General features: G+C 38.8%; 2 protein-coding genes across 6 annotated transcripts in view; one reads left to right on the top strand and one right to left on the bottom strand.

Moving 5' to 3' along the window:
* MATR3 (matrin 3) overlaps positions 1 to 11,097 on the top strand; it is a 31,237-nt gene extending 20,140 nt beyond the window's left edge. For all 5 annotated transcript variants that reach the window (XM_063125249.1, XM_063125248.1, XM_063125253.1 and 2 more), the window contains 11 exons: positions 1,481 to 1,581; positions 2,048 to 2,100; positions 2,719 to 2,844; positions 3,455 to 3,580; positions 3,712 to 3,882; positions 5,318 to 5,449; positions 6,673 to 6,716; positions 6,797 to 7,175; positions 8,287 to 8,653; positions 9,565 to 9,686; positions 10,035 to 11,097. In XM_063125249.1, the coding sequence (XP_062981319.1) occupies positions 1,481 to 1,581; positions 2,048 to 2,100; positions 2,719 to 2,844; positions 3,455 to 3,580; positions 3,712 to 3,882; positions 5,318 to 5,449; positions 6,673 to 6,716; positions 6,797 to 7,175; positions 8,287 to 8,653; positions 9,565 to 9,686; positions 10,035 to 10,085 (1,672 nt within the window). In that variant the 3' untranslated portion in view covers positions 10,086 to 11,097. The remainder of the gene's footprint in view (positions 1 to 1,480; positions 1,582 to 2,047; positions 2,101 to 2,718; positions 2,845 to 3,454; positions 3,581 to 3,711; positions 3,883 to 5,317; positions 5,450 to 6,672; positions 6,717 to 6,796; positions 7,176 to 8,286; positions 8,654 to 9,564; positions 9,687 to 10,034) is intronic.
* Positions 1 to 12,745, bottom strand: part of ZC3H13 (zinc finger CCCH-type containing 13) — a 225,033-nt gene that overhangs the window by 68,557 nt on the left and 143,731 nt on the right. The gene's annotated exons all lie outside the window — the stretch shown is intronic.

The raw sequence follows: 12,745 nt of genomic DNA, 5'->3' as shown, positions 1-12,745 counted from the left end.
CGTTTTCTATTATAAAGTCCTGTGTTTCTGGGTGTGTTCTGCTTAGCTGCTGTAGTATTAAATAACCCATCCCAGTTCCTGGGATGTTTAACTGAGGAACTGGTGGGAGCGAGCACAGTGCTCACTACTTTGTTTACAATTAACAATCCAGGAACAGGGCATCCGAACCCAGAACTCCAGGTTGTTGGTTTAACTTTGAATTGTTTAACCCATAAAAATCCTACAGTTTCCAGGTTCTCATGTCACAAAAAAGAACCCAAGGACTGGGCATTCCTGGGTTGTTAACTGAAAACAGAAGTGGCAAGTGGCCATGAGACAGCTCACTCGCTACCCCATCCTCACCAGTTTCTTGGTTAAACCACCCAGGAATTGTCCATGACATGCAAAGTGAGTCATTAAATGTAGTTCTAATACTGACGTGGGAAGGATTGTAGGGTTCTGCTGCTGCCCTACATACAACAGAACGTATGGGTTAACCCACCTTAGTTTGTTTTTATATATAAAAAAACTTGGAGGCTTTGTTCTATGGAATTTGCCACAGTTTTTAATAAAGTTCCCAAACTGGGCCTCACTGTTATGGAATGCTGCATCAGCTTAACCACTGCCACCAAAATATACATAAAAGAGTAATCTTGTTTCTATGGTATAGGCATGAGATTAATACCACCATTAGAAACTTTCCAAAATGAACAAAAATTAAGATGTTTATTAAGGGGAGTTAATATGAAAGGGGATAAAATGATAGGTTGAGATAGCAAACAAAGTTATAAGTTCTCAACAGGTTTTTGGGGGCGGGGGGATTTTTTTTCTTTTTTTCCTTGACAAGCAAATATTTTCTGCATCCTGGAGAGTTCCCGAAGTATCTTGTTTGTGGATCGCCCATTTCACTGCCCAACTGAAAGTCACTAGACCACCATTTTGTATTAGAAAAATGATAGAACAGTGCATCTGAGCTTAGTTTCAAAACTGTTCTCAAGTATTTAAAAAATAGAGTTAAAAAAATATAGATTCTGATTATGCACCTCCTTTCCCATAACTTCTGCTCAAGTAATATAAATAATCCTCATGGATCTAGTGCAATTTTTACAATGGCAGTTTAGATATTGTTATTGAGTCAGGATGTTTCCATACAAACTGCATAAATAAAAATATCACTACAGTGTACTTACTACCTGTTCTGCTTCGTGTTCACCTGCCACCATCACCATTTGAGTAACATGTGGAGTAACTCCTTTTGAAGATCACAAGATGGGCTATAAGCTTATCTGAGATCTATGTTTTCACTGTTCAGTCCTGCTTAGCAAATATTACCCACTAATATCTGCACATGAAAACAAACTAATGCAATGGGACTCCTCTTACTTTCATCTATTAGTCTACCATTTATGTGCAAAATGTGACTGGACTTTATGTAAAAGAGTTTGTTTGCTTGTGTGTTTGTTTAAAGATTAATGTGGCTTCATTCTTGTATTACTTCTAGGGGTGATCCATTTATGTTGCAATCAACAAATCCAGCCCCAGGAATTTTGGGACCACCTCCACCTCCATTTCATCTCGGAGGGCCACCAGTTGGGTCAAGAGGTAATAAGATCAAATGTATTTTTAGTGGACTCTAGAACAGCTAGTTCCTGGCCATAGTAGACTTTGCTAATTATAGATAGTTATGCTGTGTGAAGACATGGAAGATGCAGTCCTGAAAAAGAATTTGTGAAAGTTAGATGACGGTGTGACTTGATGCCTTAAACATTCTTGCTCTGTTAAACTTTCTAATGTATTGCGAACAAAGCATTCTCACTTCCTGGGTATTGTACAGTAAAGCTTAATTCATATGCTTTGAGACGTGTAGATTTCATTTAGGGATGATCATAGAAAATGTAAGCCTCCAGAGAGTGTCTTTGGAACTAAGATATAAAGATTTGTTACATTGTAATGAAAATAATATACAAAGTCCAATTTAACTGCTTTCCATATTGTGATGTGTCAACAACCTTAATTATGTAACTGTTTTCCCCTCCCCCGCTTTCTCTCCCAATGTGTTTATATTAAGGGTCTGGAAATGGAAGTATGCAAGGACCAAGACACATGCATAAGGGCAGAGTGGTTAGTATTGAAATAGGAACTGTTCTGTAAAAACATATGTTTACATTGAGTCTCTGGTTGTGTTTGGGTATTCAACACAATTATTACTGTTATTAGAATGAGGTGAGGGTCTACTCACTGAAGTAGTCAGCCTGTCTATGTCATACTACTTCAGGCTGCAGGTTCACGTAATTTAACCTTCAATGCAAAAGAAGGTTTTCACACAAGACTAGCATGTTGGGGAGATGGGTATGGAAGAGCATTTAGACTTGTGAGCTTCCTACCTTCAGCCTGATGTGACAACTGAGAACATGGCATAAATTAGCTGGTTTGGGGTCCTGCTATCTATTCATTATCTAGATGATGGGTGTCCTCAAGACACCATGGCAAAAATGTTGCTTGTAACACACATTTGCAGTCCTTCCTTCTGAGGGTGTATATGCTTTCAAGCGAATTAGCTTCCCCACCCTTTACTTTGCACACCTCAAATTAATCCAGGATGAAGTTGTTTGCATTCGTTGGAATTAACTTGTTCACTACAAAATTAGCTAAAACATCCAAAATGAGTAGGATGACCATTTTAATATTCACGTTGCTTAACATGGTAATTGATTGATCATTACTGCCTGCCTTTAACAGGAAACGAGCAGAGTTGTGCACATCATGGACTTTCAGAGAGGGAAAAACCTGAGATACCAGCTGTTGCAGCTTGTTGAACCATTTGGAATTATCACAAATCACCTAATATTGAACAAAATTAATGAAGTAAGTACTAGTCTTGTCATACCATAACATTTTTCCGTATTGCTTGAAACTCTTAATGAAAATGTTAATCCACTATACTTGGAGAAGCAATCTCTTGAATGGTGCATAACTTAACAAATTATAGCGCTTGGGTGAGAAGCCAAACTTAAACCAGGAGGTGGCAGTGTATGCCCCCCCCCCCAAAAAAAAAATCTTGTACTTTTGCAATCTATCTAGGCTTCGTGATACCAGAAAGTAATTTTCTGGTCTGCAAGGTTGCAGAGAGAAATTTGAATATGCAAGATTAAAACTATTTTAAAGTAACCTTTCAACATCAAATGAATTGTTTGTTCCTGGTTAAAAGATACTTACATTTTCAACATGCAAAACACTTACTATTGCAGATGGATACCAATAGTGTTGCAGATTCAAATTCTGCATTGGATATATATTAAATGCTGTCTCAAATATATTACTTACCCGCAGAAGACTTGCACATAGTCCTTGGCAGATGGCCCCTTGACAATGTTAAAGCTATTCTCTTGTATTTCGTATTTTGATCATATTATACTCATAGACATAGTCCCTCTGGAAGAGGAACACAGAAGTTATTTATCTTATACAATTTCAGGCATTTATTGAAATGGGTACCACTGAAGATGCACAAGCTGCTGTAGAGTATTATTCATCAGCACCAGCCTTAGTGTTTGGTAAACCCGTGAGAGTCCATTTATCACAGAAATATAAAAGAATAAAGGTAAAATCAGTTCCATTAATTTTGCATTTCCGTTCGTAATGTTCCATGCCTTCATTTTGTGCTCCAGTTTCTGACATTAAGGCTTAATAACCAATATAATGGATTAATAAAATTTTCTCTAAACTTTCTAGAAACCAGAAGCGAAGCCTGACCAAAAATTTGAGCCTCCAAAACAAGAACTTGGTCGTGTGATCCATCTCAGTAATTTGCCGCATTCAGGCTATTCTGACAATGCTGTACTTAAACTAGCTGAGCCCTATGGAAAAATAAAGAACTACATACTGATGAGAATGAAAAGTCAGGTAATTCATATGGTGCTTGCATAACCAGAAATAACTGTCATTCTATAAATTGACTATGGCTGAAATCCTATATACACTTACCTGGGAATAAGTCCCATTGAACTCATTAACACTTATGTCTGCACAGAATTGTACAGGATTGCTCTGTTAAATATTAAGCATTTTGATCGGAATGTATAATAAAATAGGTGCTTATGTGTAACATTGAAAATGAAGACTGCACATCTCTTCTATGGGAAGATGGGTATGCACTCCCCACGTGTTGCACATCGTCTGCAGATGATATATGTGCAGCCCTCTGTTTTGGATGTTGCCTAGAAGTGTTAAACCCAGACACAAGCTCAGTCATTTTAACGTGGTCATGGTCATTACAACAAACACATTTTAAAATAACAAACATGTCTTTGAAAAATGTATATAAACATTTGAGAATAAAACAATACACCAAAAAAAATCTTAGCCATTATTGCCTTGGCAGTCAAAACGTCGTTTTTAACCAGTCATGTGTAGATCTTACATAGCAAGCACAAGCTCACTCATATCCTGTTTTCCTATATTTATCAAACAACTGAAGTTTCTCTTTACATACATACATACATACATACATATATATATATATATATATTCCCCGCCCCTCAAGTTTTCTTAAAATGCATCTGAAGCAATTCAGATTTGTCTGCCTGTTTCCTGAGCATACTTCTGGCAGCAACCTTTCTCCCATAACATGCTTCATGAGATATACTAAGCATAAGAAGCAATGAAAACGCTTGTCATGGCTTTCAGAATTCATTGCGTGAATTTGGGGTTCAGGAGAAAGAAAAGGTGCAGAGATTCCAGGGATTGCTGCAGGGTTTTCCCCACTCTTCCACCAAACACACCACACATAATAGAGCAGAACTTTGTGTCCCTGCTTCCCATTCTCCAGGATGTTGGTAAAACAGCAAGGTTAAACAGCTCATTCAAAGGACACTGGTCCCCAAGCCTCCTTTTTCAATGGCATCTGCATGCAAATGTGTACAGAAACATGGTTGATTGGAATATGCCATAGCTGTGTGAACCGAGGAAGACTGGGAGCAGCTTGAGGGCCTTGGGCGAGGCAAGGCAAGGGTGCGAGTTGGAAAGGGAAATTGGGTTGGCACTTTCCCGCTTGTTCCTCAATTACTCGTCTTCATGGCCTCATCTCAGTACATGACACTACCATTTTGTGGGCATCTTTCTAGCTACATTGGACAGTAGAGTAGAAAGTCTTTAGCCCTCCCCTTTCCAGAGCTTTCGGCAAGAAACAAGATCTTATCCGTTTTGTTCTCACAGCAACCCTGTACCAAAGGTGGTGAATGACAGAAACTTTCCTAGCAAAAGTTAGTCATTGACTAGAGGGACCAATAGAATATCGTTAAAACATGATAAACTGAAATCCTTCATTACTGTTCTGTAGGCTTTCATAGAAATGGAGACTAGAGAAGATGCTGAAGCAATGATGGAGCATTGTTCCAACAAAGCCCTTTGGTTCCAAGGGAGATGTGTGAAAGTGGATTTGTCCGAAAAATACAAGAAATTAATATTAAGGGTAGGTACCATGTGTTGCCGGATTCTAACAATTGAGTACTAGTTTAATAGTAATACAAGGTGTTCAGTGTATGTGACTGTTTTCGTACCTAGCACGGTGGCATCTGATTAGCTTAGCTGCCGCTGGCCTTGGGTATCGGGGCAATGGGAAGGATCATGTTGACTTTTGGAAGGACAGGATGAAAGTATAAAACTGTACGAGACGTGGGGAAAAGATGAGCTAATGTGCAGAATCATATTAGGCTGCTGGAGGATCCAGGGCATGTATCACCACCAGCTCTGACTTCAACAACTTGAAAGATTTTCAGTTTTATCATGTGTGTGGATTTGTATAGGTATCTATCTATCTATCTATCTATCTATCTATCATAACAATTATGTCACCTTTCAGGATACAAACCTTACCAAGGCAACTTACAAGTAACATTAATCTCATAAATTCACAATAAACAATATTAACAATTGTGTAAATGAACAGGATTCTTTCCTCAGGGCAGTTGATAGAAGGTGGGCTTGTGGGCCAGGAGAGTCCAGCTGGAACAGGAGCAGGTGTCAGGTGTTATCCTCATCTATCTCCCTCTTTCTCCTGGAATCCTTCCCACAGGGCAGTTGATAATAGATGGCCCTATGGCCGGAGGAGAAAATTCAGCTAGAGCCGGCCCTAAGATCTTCTATTATATACCTTATTGTACTGTACTATATATTGCTTCTACATAATTGTAGTAATCTTTCCCTCCTTCTGTACTTACCATCTAGAGGACTATAATCTACAGGTGCCATGAGCACATGGAAATTTGATTCATTCTTAGGATATTTTTTCTCAGATTGCAATACTCCATCCTTTTCAGCAATCGTACTTAACATTGTTGGTGCTGGTAGTTAGGGCTTGAATTGTGTGCTGTTTAAAGTGAACACAATTTTGCACAGATTCTGCTCATACATAAAGCTAGGTATCATCTTTCATACTTCTGTAGCTTGTGGGGTTTAGCAGGGAGAGGCAGTCCCACTTCCTGGCCATCAACATTATTACTGCTCACTGATGTAAATAAGAAATATCTGGTGTCTTGCTGCAGTTTGCCAAGTATTGCTGCTTGAGTTGTGCTGTGAAATGTCTTGAAGGTTGGAAACCTCTTTTCACTTGAATAGCCATGGAGCATACTCCTAATAACAAAATTCATAAAGGTTACTTTGTACAACTTAATAAAAACTGTGTGTTTGTTTCAGATTCCCAACAAAGGAGTAGATTTGTCAAAGAAAGATAAACCAAGGTAACAATCTTTCAGATGGTTTGTTGTTTAAAAGTACAAAATGAAACAGGGTAAGCAAGATTTATTTTCTCCTTTTATAGAAAGAGAGGTCTTTCTCCAGATAGCAAAGACTCCGGAAGTGAGAAAAAATGTAAGACTGACGATAACGAGAAATTGGAAAGCAATAGTACTGAAGATAAAGAAGAGAAGACTGACGAGGGAGAGGGGTTAGATGCAAAAGACAGTGAGCAGGCAGACCAAGAGGAATCAAATGCACTCCTTGAATCTGAAGATGAGCTGTTAGTCGACGATGAAGAAGCAGCAGCATTACTAGAGAGTGGCAGCTCAGCAGCAGAAGATACTGACGTGGCCAACTTGGGTGATGTGGCAACTGAAGAAAAGGAGGCGGTTGATGATGATTCCACAGCAAAAACTGAAGAGAACAGTTCAGCTACTTCAACAGCCAAAAAACTCAAAAAGGTAAGCAGAAAAGAATATTGCTGGGAAGACTGACCCAGTTCGCACATCACGCTGCAACTCTTGGGTTGTTTAACCCAGGAAGTGCCAAGGATGAGTGTGCTTTCTCCTATACACTCCTCATTTCCACTTTCAATTAACAGCCCAGGAACACCCTATTCCTGGCTACTTCATGAAGTGTAAACCTGGAAACTCTAGGTTGTTTATGGTTAAACAACTCAGTTATTCCAGCAATTGCCCATGGATGGTTGTTGGGTTAACTGGGTTGTTCAACCCATAAGCAGCCCAGAGTTTCTTGGTTTGCTTATCATGAAACAACCCAGGAACAGGGTTGTTAATTAAAACCAATGCATGGATCTCAAAATTACCAATACATGGATCACATTAGTCAAGCTACCCCTTTCCGGGAGCGGGCACGGTTGACGTTAACAGCCAAGGTTTGTAAAAGGCGCTCTGTGTCACAGAAGTTACTTGGGCCTCTAATGACGATGATGAATCTAGGAACACCCCCAAACTGCATACTCGTTCTTTCATGGGGAATACAACCCCATCCAGAACAGGTAAACTTCCTAATTCCCAGATCTGGGAACCACTTATCCACAGTACCTGCATTTTACTAGGATTCAGCTTAAGCTTTATTGGACCTCATCCAGCCCACCACTGTGACTAAGCACTGGTCCAGGTCCTTCATGGTCTCTCATAATTCATATGTAATGGAGAATTAGAGCTGAGTGTCATTAGTGTACTGATGACACTTGGCTTCAGTACTCCTAATGACTATACCCAGTGGCTTCATATATATGTTAAATAGCATTGGAGACAAAATGGTACCTTGAGGCACCCCACAGCATAATTGCCAGAGCTGGGATACAGCCACCCAGTGCTACCCTCTGGACCTCAGCTTGCAGTTAGGAGTGGAATCGCTGTAACACAGTGCCCCCACAGAGCTGATCCTGGAAGATACCATTGCCAATGGTATCAAAAGCTGTTGATAGAATAAGAGTAACAAGGTTGCACTCTCTCTGCGTCATTGAACTTGAGTATACATTTTTTGCAAAATAAAATTAAGAAAAGCCTTGTCTAATTTAGTACGGTGAAATAAATTTCTCAACAGCGACATGTTGGTGGATTTCCAAGAAGCATGGAAGGTTTTGTCACTCTCGATGAAGTTGGTGATGAGGAAGATTCTGAGCACCAGAAACAACGTAAATCTGGCATAGTTAAACCTGCTGTAAAAGCTGAGGACAGTATAACTGAAACTAAGGCTGTAAGAACAGAGGAAATGGAGCAGGAAAATGAGGCTTTGGAAAATGGCGCCAAAACAGAGAACTTGAAATTGGAACCATCTGAAGCGACTGACAGCAGTGCGACCCAAGAAGGAGAGAAAAAGGAAAACACTGATGCGCAAGAAACTGTCCATGAAAAACGTACCACCTCAGATGAACTTAGAATTGGGCCATATCAGCCAAATGTTCCTGTTGGTAAGAATTCTTTCCTCCTCCTCTAAACAACACTTATTTATTTATTTATTTATTACATTTTTTTTAATTTTTTAAAATATTTTATTAAACAATATACAACAAAGACAAAACATCAAATAAAAAAATCACTTGATACATAAACATAAAATTACCTTAATATCATATATTCAAATTTTGCCTATTAAACATATTTGTACTAAACATAACAGTGCTCCCCCCACCTCGGGATCTCATTCCTGTTTCCAAAAACTCATAGTTTCTTCTGTTGGTGGTTTCCCACTTCCTTTAGAGAACACAAACTCCAGGAACTTTTTCCATATACCCTCAAAATCATTCGTTTTTACTATACCATTTTTCATTTTAATATTACATGTCAATTCATCATTTATAGCAATGTCCCACACTTCTTTATACCATTCTTCAATACAATAGTCTCTGCATCTTCCAGTTCCTGGCTACAATCAGCCTCACAGCCGTCAGCAAGTTCGTTATTAGCTCTTTCGTAATATTTATTACATTACGTAATATTTATTACATTTCTATACCACCCAATAGCCGAAGCTCTCATATTGGCTCCTTTCTTGCCTGCCTTCTATAAGGAACTATTAGCTTAGAATCTCGGCCAGTCAGTTCGTGTTTGATTACCACAATCTTAAAATGGGCACAAATGAATATGATGGACTTCAAGTCTTCAGACCTGCTAGACATAATGAGTAATCCTACTATGGTCCTACACTTACGGTCACTTAAAGACAAGGTTGTATGTGTAGACAATTTAAATTTACTAATGTAAATCATGAACATGGACTATTGCCCTATTCAGTGCAAAAGGGAGCTTAGTAACCCTTCTTGCTAGTACTTCAAAAGTTCCGGATCAGATTTGCAGTTCTGTTTGTGTGTTGTCTCTCTAGGTGTGAGCTTTGTGGTGCCCAGAACTGGGTTTTACTGCAAATTGTGTTCCTTATTCTACACTAATGAAGATGCTGCAAAAAAGGTCCACTGCAGCAGCCTTGCACACTATCAAAAGTTGAAGGTAAGGCAAAAATTCCTCTAGGCATCTTTTTTGTATCTCGTGAGAAAAAGCTTAAAAACCTGAGGATAGGTAGCTTATATTTTTAGACGCTGATGAAGAAATAAATTGAAAATATGAAAATTGCTTGCCAATATTCCTGAACTCATTTCATTTGTTACCCCATCTAGTTGAGGGATTGAGTTGATGAGATGGATTGTTCACACTATTCATGCATGCTATACTTAGGCACATCATGAGACAAATCGAGCAAAATCTTCCTAAATCCATGGAGTATTGCTAATCAAAACACACCAAGACCTTGCTTGTCAAAGCTTTGATTCAACCCTCCCCTGTTTTCTTTTATTACAGAAACGCATGGACAAAATGGCTGAAGACCCAAGACAGAAAAAAGAGGCTTAAATGTAGGGGGGAATGACTTGAGGATTTAAGGAAAAATGGTTTTATTTTTAATGTTAATCTCAATACAGTAAAATTGGGGAAACGCTATACTACATAGATTTTAGTGGAATCAAATAGAAGTATAATTCTGTTTGTGTGTTTCATGTTATGGCAATACCTTGCATTGTCAAAGCTTTTATTATTTTTAAAAAAAACCAATTGGGATGAAAACACAGAATTTCTGTGCAGATTGATGCTTGAAGCTACTGAAGAACTGTTACAGCATTTTGAAGACCAGAGATAATTTTATCAGCATTATTCTTTTTCAGGCTTCGAAGAGCATCTCTTTAATGTTGGTTCGGTTCAGTTAAATATAAACAGGTTGTTCTTTTTCTCCTCTGGAACATTCCAGTTCAAGTCCAGCTGATAACTATTTTCAAGGGACTTTTCATGATTTCATTTCACTTTTCAGAATCTCTATTAAAATTTATGTGGTTTTTAAAAACGATTAACACTTTCTTTTAGTATCAGTGTATTAGGTAGTGAATAGGAAAACTGATAGCCAGCTTTAAAAAAAATGAGTGTTTCCCTCAGTCCTCATTTTTCTGTCCTACTCTAGCAGAAAGTAAATTCTTCTGACCAGTATTATTTTTTCTGAACTGTTGCTTGCGACTTGAATTTAGTAATTTTTCATACATCAGTATAAGCAAAAGCAACATTTGAACCATAAATTGTAAATAGTTAACCCTTTTTTATGTTTGTACTTCAACTCTGATCCTAGACCGGGTTACTAAGGTGTCACTGAAATCAGTGGGACTCACTTCAAAGTAACATGTTTAGAATTGGGGCATACATCTTCAAATTGGTTTCATCCTAGGATTGTGATCTTGATGTATCTTCACGTAGCTGATGTGAATGGAAGTTTGCGTGTAAAATCTGTTTTCATGTTTTATTAATCATTTATCAGCTTACATATATGTGGATTCAGGTTATTATAATGTCAAACCAATAAACCAAACCAGTCAAGAGTAAACTTTCTTAGCTTTTTTCCTGTTGACTGAGTATATAAACCTGCCTTTTATAAAATTTCCTGTATATATACAGGAAAGCAGATGAATGGCCACATTTGAGTGGCTGTGGCTATCAATCCAGGTTTCTAGCTAAAAGTCATTCCCTGCCTGCTACCATGAAGTTGGATTAGAAGTGTTTATCATAAGCTTCAGAACATGTTCCCCCTTCATGAAGCTTCCATAATTTATAGCAAAGGATAATTTGTCTGAACAGAATGCACAATAGCAGCTCGTTACTACATTTAGGCTGGGACCTAAAGAGCCCAATGCATATCCCAAATGATCCCTGAAATTTATTTATTTTTGTTTGTAACACTGCTGAATATAATAGAATCTCTCAGCAGCTCACAACATTAAAATACTATATTAAAACACAACATCCCAACCTTGGGTCTTCCACACTGTATTTTTAAAATTCTGTGGGTATGTGCTTCTGAAAAATTGTGCTAATCAGTTGGATTCCTCTCTATAGGTTCAGTTTTAGAACTTGTGTGTTCAGTACAGTAAACCATCCAGTATTTGTCTAGACATTTTCTTTTATAGCCATACTAATTTAAACCATCTAAGCAATAGTTTCCTTGTATGGCATGCCCACATCCCTCTGCAAAAACAATACAGAAAACAGATGTTAAGTACCTCATGATGGCATTACCAGCAATAGGGACTTGGGTATCTGCACAGCTGACATGTGTGTGGACAGTCAACAGTTAACTCCATAATTCAAAACTTACTGGTATGGCAAGAGCCATTCTATACAGTATTTTAATTGGAGAAAGTGTGGGAGTATTATGAAAAATAGATTAATCTCACTCTAAAGTTTTAGGTGGCTATCGTCAAACCAAGATTAAAGATAGGAGAGAACCTTGATTCTCAAGAGAATGCAGTAGCCGCAGTTGTGGGGGCTGAGGTAAAGAGGGATGAAGAAAACGGATGGCCTGGAAGCAGAGTGTTGTGTTTCTCAGAAAACTCCTGCTTTCGATGGGAGGCAAATGACTGAGGCCTGCTAGGTAATCCACAAAGCTTTTATTAAGCAACAAACATCTCTTCTACTTGAAGAGAGTGTAATCTCTTGGAAACTTCCCCCTAGGCAAAACTATGCAAACTTAGCAAGACAATTGTCCACTCAAGAAGAATAGAAAGCCTCTTCCCAAACGCCTGTAATGGTGCGGAGGCAGGTTCTGGCGCAATCCTAGTCAGACCGACTTTCTCACGCCTTCCTTACGCTCCATGCATTTTCGCTTCCGGCAGACCCTAGCATCAGCTAGCTTGTCGGGACGCTCTCCTCCGGAAGAAAGCTCACTTCCCACTGAGTGTGTAGGATTTGGCCTTGAGGAGACAAGCTCTGGAGAGGGCTGACTCCCCTACTGGTACAGGCTGGCTGGTGTCTGGCGCCGCCTCCTTTAGTTCTGAATCTGATTCTTATTGATTACCTGAAACACCTTCTCCCAAAATGGGCAGTGGGGTTAGACATGACACAGAGGCCAAGGAAAAGGAAACTATATCAGGAGTGGAGAGAGGCTGAAGAAAGTTGGTACAGAAAAGAGTGGAGAGGAGGCGGCAGCATTTATTTATTTAAAACATTTATAACCCGCCCTATATCATTAAGATCTC

This window comes from Elgaria multicarinata, chromosome 4, assembly GCF_023053635.1.
Source record: "Elgaria multicarinata webbii isolate HBS135686 ecotype San Diego chromosome 4, rElgMul1.1.pri, whole genome shotgun sequence".
Classification (NCBI taxonomy): Eukaryota; Metazoa; Chordata; class Lepidosauria; order Squamata; family Anguidae; genus Elgaria; species Elgaria multicarinata.
The sequence above is the reverse complement of the archived record's forward strand: the minus strand, read 5'-3'. Positions and strand labels throughout refer to the sequence as shown.